This window comes from Canis lupus, chromosome X, assembly GCF_011100685.1.
Source record: "Canis lupus familiaris isolate Mischka breed German Shepherd chromosome X, alternate assembly UU_Cfam_GSD_1.0, whole genome shotgun sequence".
NCBI classification, from domain to species: Eukaryota; Metazoa; Chordata; class Mammalia; order Carnivora; family Canidae; genus Canis; species Canis lupus.
The window spans coordinates 81,921,074-81,933,436 of NC_049260.1; the positions used below are offsets into that span (position 1 = coordinate 81,921,074).

The following is a 12,363-nucleotide window of genomic DNA, read 5'->3' on the forward strand; positions in this document are numbered from 1 at the left end:
GGCCATGGGGGCTGCCTGCTAAGTCTCTTCTTTATGTTACTGCAGCATGCCAGTCCAGACTCTACATCATCTTTCTTTAAACTATTTAAATAGCTTCTAAACTAGTCCCCTGCCTCTTGGCCTACTCCCCCTCTAATCTGTTCCCCACACCGGTGCTAGAATTAGTTTCCTGCAATGTGAATCACATCACATCACTCCTCTCGGCTTCAAGCCTTATTTGACTCTGCACTGTTCGCTGGTAGAGTCCCAGCTGCTCCTTATGCCTTACAAGGGCTTTCACAACCTGGCCCTACCTACCCTTCCAGTCTTATCTCCTCCTCATGACCTGTAATGCTTTCATTATCCTCGTGCCCAAATAATAGCAAACTGAACAACCCGTTATGCCTCCATGCCTTTGGACACACTGTTCTCTCTGCCTAGAATGACCCCTTGTCTTCCAGCCAAACTCTTATTCAACTTTCAAAATTGAGCTTGGAGGAGGTCAGCATGGTTACAGGAGAAACTAGTAACAGTAATTTGCCTCTTCAGAGAACTGGGTGGCTGGGGTACAGGGGTGGGAGACCAACTGGCTGCTTCCATTTCCCAGCCTTTTGTACATTTTGTACTTTGTTCCAGAAGTCTGAGTACCTTACTTGAAACATAAATACAATGTGATCATCTTTTGGAAAAAAAGACTTCAGGATCAGTCCTCTAGAAAGCTGTTCTCCCCTCCCATTCTTTTGCTCTGTAGCCCCCCCTCCCGGCCCCCCTTCTTTGTTGCTACCTCTGGGCCTAGCATGTGCTCCTGTAAGTAAAATAATTACATTTGTTGTCATGTATCTTTTAAGTCCGCTGGTTCCCCAGACTGGGAGTTCCTTGAGGGCAGAAGCATCACTTAGTTCTTGACATTTCCCTGGGATCTAGCACAGTGCTCCAGTGAAGAAATGAGTGAAAAAATGAAGTCCCAATTCTAAAACAGGGCTCTTAAGCCTGTGCTCTTTCCCCATCTCCCTTACTGTCTGTCCTTTTACCTTGTGTTGAATCTAAAATTAACCACTAATATGTATTAAGTAATATCCATCACCTTGTCAGTTTGGATTTAGCATCATTCAAGGCTGCCTAGATCCATTCAAAAGTTCCTCCTAGCCTGGGTCATTAGAAGATTTGATAGGTTTTTATACATCTTATTCTGAGTCACTGAATCACAGAATGGCATCATTGGTCTTATACCTGCCATTTATTGAACATCTACAACAAGGTAAACACTGTGCTAGGTGCTTTTTATTTTTTTACACATAACAATGTCACAGCATTTGCTGCAAGGTAGATATTTTGATCCCCAGGGATTAGAGATGTAGAAATTGATACCAGTATGGTTAAAGCACTTTGCCCAAGGTCACATTTCTAGTAAGGGGTGAAGCTGTGATTTGAACCGAGATCTTTTGACTTCAAACTACATGCTTGATTCATACACTATGCTGATGAAAAGGGGGCCTCTCCGTTGCTTGACTATTCTGTAAGAGGATTCTCCAAGGTTGGCTTGAATGTCTCCATGCCTCATGCTCATTGTCCCCCAAGGCAGCTCATTCCATTTTAGGCAGTTCTGACCATTTTAAAAGCTCTTGTTTACAGTAAGTCAATACCATAAATGAGCTGAATAAGACACAGCCAAGAATAGAGCCTTTTGGCTCACTGCTGGAACTTCCCTCCTGGTTTGACAACAAACTATTTCTTCAACTAGCTACAAACTCCTCTCAACAAACAGCTGGAGCGTCCAGCCTATACGTTGCCATCTCGTCTACAAGAAAATTATGGGAAACTTTGTCCAATGCCTGGATGAAATGAAATCCACTAGAACTATCACATCCTCTGATCTGTCAATCTAGTAACCAGATTTTTTAAAAAAGGAAATGAAATCTGGGAGGGATATTTGTTTTTTAATGGGGTAATTTGTCAATGACTCAAAGTAATGAGTTTCTAGCAACAGACTTTCAGCCATCATTGACAGGCTGTCAGGAAGATGGGTTTTGGGCAGTGGGCTTCCTACTGCTCTTCAAATGACATCTAAATAAGCACCCCCCCAATTGTCATTGCTTTGAATTACACAGCACTGTCATTTGTACCTGGTTTTATTTTTTTTTTATTTTTAAAGATTTTATTTATTTATTCATGAGCAAGAGAGAGAGAGAGAGAGAGAGAGAGAGAGAGAGAGAGAGGCAGAGACCCAGGCAGAGGGAGAAGCAGTTTTCCATGCAGGGAGACCGATGTGGGACTCGATCCCAGGACTCCAGGACCACACCCTGGGCCTAAGGCAGATGCTAAACCACTGAGCCACCCAGGAATCCCCATGCACCTGGTTTTATTTAGGCTTCTATTTCAGTTTTCTATTTTATTTTTCTCTGTGTTCTGCCCTTGCACATGTTTTCTGTGTCTGGTTCATTCTCGAAATTTCTACATCCTCCTTCCAAACACACACACACACACACACACACACACACACACACACACCGTCCTTGTCCATGAGAGTCAATGCATGCAGCCTCTCCTCTGGAAGCCTTCTCTGATGCTCCCACGCTGGTAACTGCCTCTCTTCCTGTGTGAGGTAGTAGAAACTGCACACAGTAGCCATCACAGAGTAGATCCCCGGTAAAGGTTCATTTCCTTCTTCCCTTTCCCCCATGTATATCTCTACAACAGTGTCAATCACACCATATTGTATTTTCCTGTTTATTTGTCTGGCTTCATCACTCAATTCTGAACTCATGCATTCATTCATTTGACAGATATTTATTGCATGTCTACTGTGTGTGTGCAGATCATCGTTCATGCTTTGTTCCAGGGATACAAATAATTTCTGAAATTGTACTTTCACCATGTCTTTTTTTCACTGTTGTATTCATAGCACCTAGCATGGTGCCTGGCAAATAAAGAGTGTTCATTAAGTGTTTAAGAGAAAGCATTTCCTCAGCAAAGTTCTCCAAGTGTGGTCCTTGCACCACTTGCATCTGGATCACGGAGGGCTGAGGGATGCAGGTTAAATGTTAAATGCCAGTTCCTGGATCTTGCTCTAGATCTACCGAGTCAGAATCTCTGAAGGGTAGGCTGCAAGAATCTGCATTTCCATCTGGTTCTGTAGGTATTTCTTGCAGGGGAAAACTTGGGAACTGTTTACAAAATAGAAGAGGGAGATGGAACTAATGCCTATTTTTGAAAAGTGCAGCTAAAACTGAACAAATCATTTTTAATGCCTCTGACGGCAGCAGGAAAATTTTGTAAAGGGGGAAAGGGCATTAGTTAAAATTCCCTGGGGAGGTTTTTTAAATAGATGGTATAGTCAAGCAATTATATACAAGTCTTTCTAAAATCTAAGATTAAAAGTGGATTTATTGCTAGTAAAATATAATCTTAATTTAGAAATTAATGATGCCAGAAAGTTTTCATTTATATAGAGATACATGTACCCTTGATAATATATATTTAGGGACTTTTTGTCTAACTTAACAATGCAATATATTGATTTCCATAGTATGGACTTGAATCATAAATTTATTATTTTAAATCACAAGAAGGTATAGTACAACTGTATTTGGGCTTTGACCCTGATTTTATATAAAATATATGATTATATATATATATATATATATATATATATATATATATATATGATTTATCAGATCAGATGCCTAGTCCTCGATCAGGAATGATAGTATTGCTCATTCCCTATGAAAATTTGATTCATTTTACTGTTTTATACTGTATTTTCCAAGAGCATTCTGTTATTAAATTTGTTCTTTGGTAATAGATTAGGTATGTAGGATCTGAGTCAACCGAGGACAGTGTAGCTACCCTTTCAAGAAGGCTTGCAAAATTGCATTTTATGACCATGTTCCTGGGGCCTGGAACATTCCACTTTGGGTTTGTTTTGACACGATCCTCACAGTCAAGAGCTGAGGTGTCCATGCATCAGGGCACAAACCTCTTAAATATACATGAGTTTGTGTTTCTGCTTCCTTCCCTATAACTTTGTTTTTTAAAAATTTAATTTAGGGTGTTGGTGGGGGTGTCGCTGCTGCTAAGATGGATCGCAAACTGCTGCTCTCACGGTGCCCCTTGGGCACCATGTCCAACAACCTGAGAATTCTGTGTGGGGATTCCTCCCTGGAGCTGAGCGAGTACCAGGACCAGCAGTTTGGTGGAGATAATGATGAGCAGGAGAAATTGTTGAAGGACAGCTCCACACTCTATGTGGGGAATCTTTCCTTTTATACTACTGAAGAGCAAATATATGAGCTCTTTAGTAGATGTGGTGATGTCAAGAATGTATTTATGGGCCTGGATAGAATTAAGAAAACGGCATGTGGTTTCTGTTTTATAGAATACCATAACAGATTTGATGCCGAAAATGCCATGTTGTTCCTAAATGGGACCTGCCTAGATGACCATACTATCTGCACAGATTGGGATCTCGGCTTTAGAGAGGGTAGACAGTATAGCCATCACCGATCTGGGGGCCAGATAAGAAATGAGTTTCGTGAAGATTCTGATATTGGTAGAGGTGGCTTTGGAAAACAGGCTCAGGCCCATGATAGGAGAGGAATCCATTAGTGAAAAACTGGCAACTCTGGCCCCTGGAAAAGTCTATTAAAGAACACAACAACAACAACAACAACAACAACAAAAAACAAAAACAAACAAAAAAAAAAAACACCAGGTCAGCAAAGAACCCAATTTGTCACAAGTTGAAATTACTTTATTTGCTGAGCAGAGGCCCTTTGTTGTATTTTTCTGTTTGAAATGTTATTAAATGGCACAAGCAAAAAATTCTTTCATTCTTGTCTTAATTTTTAAAAGATTTTATTCATTTATGAGACACAGAGAGGCAGAGATATAGGCTGAAGGAGAAGGAGGCTCCCTGTGGGGAGCCTGATGCAGGACTCGATCCCGGGGATCACAACCTGAGCCAAAGGTAGATGCTCAACCACTGAGCCACCCAGGTGCCCCAGTTCTTGTCTTAATTTTGAAGCTGGTTGTCAGAATATCAGTTTGACTATTCAGTGGTCAAAAGCAAAATGGTCTTTAGGAATAAATATTAGGTATGTGCAATCTGAATCAACCGAAGCACAACTCCCATTTCAGGAAGATTTCATGGTCATGTTTCCAGGGCCTGAAATGATTTTTTAAGAAAGATTTTTATTTATTTAAGAGAGAGAAAGAGTGCGAGAGAGCACAAGCCGTGGGGAGGGGCAGAGGAAGCCAGAGCAGCAGACACCCCGCTGAGAGGAAACCTCCCCCCCCCCCCATGTGGGACTTGATCCCAGGACTTGGGGATCATGACCTGAGCTGAAGGCAGTTGCTTAACTGAGCCACCAGGTGCCCCTGAAATGAGTGTTTAAAAATCTTTTAAAAAAAATAAAGTCAACTAAATGGAAATTTAGAAAAATTATCAAAGGAATAAAGGCACATTCTTTAAACATAAAAACATTAAAATATCTGGAAGAGTTTATAATGAAACAAAAATTCTCTTGCCACACCTATTTCTATCCCAGGCCTACTCCCTAGGCAATAACTTTTAATTTTTTAAGGATTTTATTTTTAAATAATCTCTGCATGCAACATGAGGCTTGAACTCACAACCCTAAGATCAAGAGTCACATGCTCTTCCGACTGAAACAGCCAGGCACCCCTTACTTTTCTAACAAGTTTTTTTTTTTTGATGGAGGGTGTTTCTTTCTTGGCAGATTCCTCCATATTTCTAAGTAACATGACTGTGTACACTATTTATTTTCATTTTAAACATCTATTGACTTCTTGCTTTCATAGAGGAGGATTTAGTTCACTTACACCCACATTTTCACTTCTCTCCATCCTCTCAGCGTAGCTTGCAACACTTTATTTACTTTTTCTATTGTTACATAAATTAGGTTATGATGCAGTAATAAACAATCCAAAAAACCTTAGTGGCTTAAAATCACGAAAGTCTGTTCCTCACACTACATTTCCATTGCCAGCTTCCTGGGGGTTTCTGCTCCACACCCCAGTGATCATTTTCCTTCTAGAGCCCAGAAGGCACAGCCACTGCCATTAGTGTAAATGAGTTATGGCAATTCCCTCCCTCTTGCTGGCGTTTGGTTTAGGAACCCAGGCTTAAGCTGATCAGAGGTTGACAATGACCAATGGGGGCCCCAGTAAGACCGACATGAAAGATTTTTAGTTTATGTGTGAAGGAGAGGTTATCTCTGTCTTTCCCTGAAAAGTATGCATATAGCGATTGTTACAAGGAGTCTTGTTACAATCACAGGAGAAACCAGCTCTAGGATGAATTGGACACTTTAGAAGGGGAAAGGAGAGGCCAAAGAAACTAGGGCCTTCTCGAAATTACCTAGCTGATGAAATCCACTAACCTTGCAACATACACTATGTCTCAGTGTCCTATTGTGTGAGATAAGACATTATTTCAATGCGTAAGCCAGCTTGTTAACATGTACCTGAAAGCACTTGATATCAATTTTTTTTTCTGGTATTTTTTAAAGAGAGAAAGAGAGTGAGAGAGATGAGAGTGCACCTGCGCTGTGGGGGAGGAGCGGAGGGAGAGGGAGTGAGAGTATCCAAAGCAGGCTCCACTCCAAGCTTGGAGACCAGATGTGTGGCTCAATCTCACGACCCTGAGACCATGACCTGAGCCCAAATCAAGAGTCTCACTCTGAACCACTTGAGCCACCCAGGCACCCCACCAAATACTTTTTAATTATATTCTTGTGTTAATGATTTAAGTTGCTCTCTTGTGAGCCCAAACATATATCTCCAGAATTCATGACCTTACATCTTGGGAAGTTAGATAAAAATCAGCTTCTTTCTCCTGACTCCTTCACTCTGTGACCTGAGGTCATCCACTCTGGTCAGTAACATTCTTTCCTGAATAAGAGAGGAAAGGGAATGTCACTTTTTATGGAATGACTATTCTGTGCCGGGCACTTTGCTGGAGGCTTTATTTTTATTTTTTTTAAGACTTTATTTATTTATTCATGATAGTCACACAGAGAGAGAGACAGAGAGGCAGAGACACAGGCAGAGGGAGAAGCAGGCTCCATGCTGGGAGCCCGACGTGGGATTCGATCCCGGGTCTCCAAGATCGCGCCCCGGGCCAAAGGCAGGCGCCAAACCGCTGCGCCACCCAGGGATCCCATGCTGGAGGCTTTAAAACACAATCTCATTTTCTCTGAACAACTCTGTACCTGTTACATAAGTGAGAACACTGATGATCAGAGAAATAAGGTCACCAACTAGTACGTGGCAGAGCTGGAGTTCAAAGCAAGGGAGTCTATGTCAAAGCTGGTGCCCCTAATCAGGGGTACTCTTTTGTCTCTTTCCCTTACCTCCAGTCAGGCCACTAGGTCCAAACCCCTCTTTGCAGTTCCTTTTTCTCTGGAAATTATCGCACTACATCATATCTGAGCTCTCTCTCTCTCCCAAGCAACTTGTCAAGTGCGTTGTTCTTTCTGCCTTGACATCCAATATCACTCAGTCTCAACACTAATACCACCCAGCCATATTTATTTCTACTCCCTGGGTGAAAAAGGAGCATCTGACATGCATTTCTGGCCAATTTAGATTACTCTGCATACAGTAATAGAGTTTACAAACTTTTTAGGATCTCCCCTTTGCAACTTCCCTAAAACAGAAGAAGATATTTTTAAAGGCATGGGATTAAAATTTTGGTTTTAATTACAAAATGTTTCTGGAGGAGTATCTTGGCACATCTCTCAACCACTCCTCCTGGTGGCTTCCCGCTTGGATTACTCCCAAGGAAGTCTTTTCCTAAGCTCAGAAAGAACATTTAACAATGTCTTGTGAAGCATACTCTTGGTTAAGTAAAGAGACTTTCATACTGTATGGTTAGAAGATTACTCCAGTAGTTCTTACAATATACCATGTTCTTCAAAATCACGCTGAATATATCAATAGAATAAAGGATAAAAATCACGTGATCATCTCAATTGGCACAGAAAAAGCATTTGAAAAAATTCAACACCCTTTTTATGATAAAAATGCTTAGCAAACTAGGAATAGAGCAGGGCTTCCTCACTCTGATAAAGGACATTTATGAAAACCCCATAGCTAACATACTCAGTGTTGAAAGGCTGAAAACTTTACCCCTAAGATCAGGAACAAGGCACTTTTATTCAATATTATACTAGAAGTTTTAATCTAGGGCAATTAGGCAAGAAAATACAAAAAAAAAGACATCTAGATTAGAAAATAATACGTAAAGATATTTTTATTTACAGGTGATATGATCTTGTATAAAGACAATCAGAAGGAGTCCACAAAAAAGAACTATTAGGGCTAATAGTTTAGCAAAGTTGCAGAATACAAAATCGGCATACAAAAATCAATTACACTTCTATGAATGAGCAATTGAAAAAAAATCCAAAATAAAATTAACAAAACAGTTTCATTTAGAAGAGCATCAAAAAGGGTGACAGGCACCAAGGGGGGCACTTTACGGGATGAACACCGAGTGTTATACGATATGTTGGCAAACTGAACTCAAAAAAAATAAAAAAATAAAAAAATAAAAATCAAAAAGAAAATATTTAGGAGAAAATATACCAAAAAGATGCCAAATTGATACTCTGAAAGCTACAATACATTGTTAAAAGTAATTAAATAAATGGAAATAAATAGAAAGGCATAAATGAAAATAAATGGACAGATAGCCTGTGGTTCATAGATCGGAAGACTTATTAATATTGGTAAGAGGGCAGTAACTCCCAAACTGATCTATAGATTCAATGCAATTCCTTTCAAAATCCCAGTCATTTTTTAAAAATAGAAATCTACAAAGTGACCCCAAAATTCTTATGGAAATGTAATAGATAGCCAAAACAATTTTAAAAGAGAAGAATAAAGTGGGAAATCTTACACTTTCTGACTTCAAAGTTACTACAAAGCTATATAGTAAATGAGACAGTGTTGTACTGGCATAAGGGGAGGCATACATCAATGGAATGGAATGGAGAGTACAGAAGTCAACGCTCACATTTACAGTCAAACTATTTTTGACAAGGGTACTAAGACAATTCAATGGGGGAAAGAATAGCCTTTTATTCCAGTTTATTTTTAAGATTTTATTTATTTATTCATGAGAGACACAGAGACACAGGCAGAGGGAGAAGCAGGCTCCATGCAGGGAGCCCAACGTGGGACTCGATCCCGGGTTTCCAGGATCACACCCCGGGCTGAAGAAAGTGCTAAACCACTGAGCCACCCGGGCTGCCCTTTTCCCCCAGTTTTTATTTAAATTCCAGTTAGTTAACATGCAGCATAATATTAGTTTCTGGTGTACAATATAGTGATTCAACACCATACAACACCTGGTGCTCATCACAGGTGCACTTCTTAATCCTCATCACTTAGTTAACCCATTGCCCCACCCACCTCCCCTCTGGTAATAATCAGTTTGTTGCACTTCTAGGTATTTACCCAAAGAATACAAAAATACGAATTCAAAGGGATACATGTGCCCTGGTGTTTATAGCAGCATTATCTACAACAGCCAAATTTGGGAAATAGCCCAAATGTCCATAAACTGATGAATAGATAAAGAAGATGTGGTATATATGTACAATGGAATATTACTCAGCCATAAAATGAATGAAATCTTGCCATTTGCAACAATATGGATGGAGCTAGAGAGTATTATGCTAAGAAAAATAATCCAGTCAGAAAAGATAAATACCATATGATTTCATTCATATGTGGAATTTAGAAACAAAATGAATGAGCAAAGGAAAAAAAAGAGAGAAGGAAAGGCAAATTAAGAAAAGGACTCTTAGGGATCCCTGGGTGGCTCAGTGGTTGAGCACCTGCCTTTGGCTCAGGGCATGATCCTGGAGTCTCGGGATCGAGTCCCACGTCAAGCTCCCTGCATGGAGCCTGCTTCTCCCTCTGCCTGTGTCTCTGCCTCTCTCTCTCTCTCTCTCTCTCTCTCATAAATAAAAAATAAAAGCTTTTAAAAAAAAGAAAAAGAAAAGGACTCTTAACTATAGAGAGCAACTGATGGTTATCCGGGGGAATGTGGGTGGGGGGAGAAGACATCCAGATGGCCAACAGACAAATGAAAAGATGCTCAACATCATTGATCATCAGGGAAATGCAAATCAAAACCACGGTGAGATACCACCTCACACCTATCAAAATGGCTAAAATCGATATAAAAAACAACAGGTCTTGGCAAGGATGTGGAGAAAGGGGAATCCTCCTGCACCATTGGTGGGAATGTGAACTGGTGCAGCCACTCTGAAAAATAGTATGGAGGTTCCTCAAAAAGTTAAAAAATAGAATTACTCTATGATCCAGCAATTGCACTACTAGGTATTTAAATAAAGAATAGCCTTTTAGGGATCCCTGGGTGGCGCAGCGGTTTGGCGCCTGCCTTTGGCCCAGGGCGCGATCCTAGAGACCCGGGATTGAATCCCACATGGGGCTCCCGATGCATGGAGCCTCCTTCTCCCTCTGCCTGTGTCTCTGCCTCTCTCTCTCTCTCTGTGACTATCATGAATAAATAAATAAATAATCTAAAAAAAAAAAAAACAAATGGTGCTAGGATACCCGAATATCCACAAGCAAAATAATGAAGCTAAACCCCTACTACACACCATATACAAAAATTAAAAGAGATTGAAGACTTAAAGAGCTAAACCTATAAAAATCCTAGAAGAAAACATAGACATAAATCTTCAAGACTTTTGGTTAGACAATGGCTTCTTAGATATGACACCAAAAAGCACAAATAGCCAAAGAAAAAATAGATAACTTGGATATCATCAAAATTAAAGACTTTTGTGCTTCAGAGAGCACCAACAAGAAAGTAGAAAGACAATCCAAGGACGCCTGGGTGGCTCAGCAGTTGAGCATCTGCCTTTGGCTCAGGGTGTGATCGCGGAGTTCTGGGATCGAGTCCCGCTTCGGGCTACCTGCAAGGAGCCTGCTTCTCCCTCTCCCTAGGTCTCTGCCTTCTCTTTATGTCTCTCATCTCTGCCTTCTCTTTGTGTCTCTCATGAATAAATAAATAAAATTTAAAAAATAAAGACAATCCAAATAATGGAAGAAACATTTTGAGAATTATATGTCTGATAAGGGACTTGTATCTAGAATACATAGAGAAGTCTTACAGTTAACAGTAATAGACAAATAACCCAACTTACAAATGGTAAAGGATCTAAATAGACATTTCTCCAAAGAAGAAGAAATACACACAGTCAATAAGCACATGGAAAGATGCTCAGCATCAGTAGCCATCAGGAAAATGCAAATCAAAACCACAATGTAATGCTACTTGCCATACACTAGGACAGCTATAACCCAAAAGTCCGATAATGACAATCATTGGTAAGAATGTAGAGAAATTGAAACCTTTTTATGCTGCTGATAGGAATATGAAGTGGTGTGGCTGCTTCAGAAAGAGTTCCTTGAGATGTTAAACAGAGTTGCCATATGACCCAGCAATTCTACTTCTAAGTATATACCCAGGAGAAATGAAAACATATGTCCACACAAAAACTTGTATGTGAACGTTCATAGCACCATAAATTATCATAGTCAAAAGGTGGAAAACAACTCATACTCCATCTACCGAATAATGTATAAACAAATGTGTATATCCATATGATGGAATATTATTTGCCCATAAAAAGGAATGAAGAATTGATACATGCTCCAAAACAAATGAACATTGAAAAAATTAGGCTAAGTGAAAGAAACCAGTTGAAAAGGACCACAGATTGTATGATTTCACGTATATAAAATATCCATAGAGACAGAAAGAGAGTAGATTAATGCCAAGATCTGGGAGGAAGTGGGGAAAGTGGTTGCTAATGGGTATGAGGTTGCATTTTGGGGGGGTGAAATGTTTTTAAAATGTAGTGATGGTTGCACAGCTCTGTGAATATACTAAAAGCTTCAAATGGATGAGTTGTATTGGATGTGACATATCTCAATAAAGCTGTTAAAAATCATGCTAAATAAAAAGCTTATTGGAGGTGGGCAAAGAAAGGGAGAGGCAGGGTATTTGGTCTGTGTCATTTCTGGTCATATCAAGGGCTTTCCTCAATTAAAATTTCTTATGTAACATTTGCCTTCCCTACAGCCCTACTTTCACCAACACATTTTCTTTCAATTTGTGCTCCTTGATGTTTTATTCCCTGATGCTAGTGCCACCAACACCTTCCTTTGTGGGAAGAGGGAATATATAATTAGTCAGATATTTGGATTCTTTGCTGTATTCTGTCCTAGAGGAGCTTTCTCTTTGTCTGGGTATAGATTGGGCACTGGACCAATTTCTGATCTAAATTCAGGAATAGGGTATCCTTGGGTGGCTCAGCG

General features: G+C 40.0%; 2 protein-coding genes across 2 annotated transcripts in view; both read left to right on the plus strand.

The window, feature by feature from the left end:
* Nucleotides 1–12,363, plus strand: part of MID2 (midline 2) — a 202,761-nt gene that overhangs the window by 42,636 nt on the left and 147,762 nt on the right. The gene's annotated exons all lie outside the window — the stretch shown is intronic.
* Nucleotides 3,720–4,784, plus strand: NCBP2L (nuclear cap binding protein subunit 2 like). Its single transcript, XM_038588032.1, has one exon. The coding sequence runs from the start codon at nucleotides 4,057–4,059 to the stop codon at nucleotides 4,582–4,584; it is 528 nt and encodes a 175-aa protein (XP_038443960.1). The 5' UTR covers nucleotides 3,720–4,056; the 3' UTR covers nucleotides 4,585–4,784.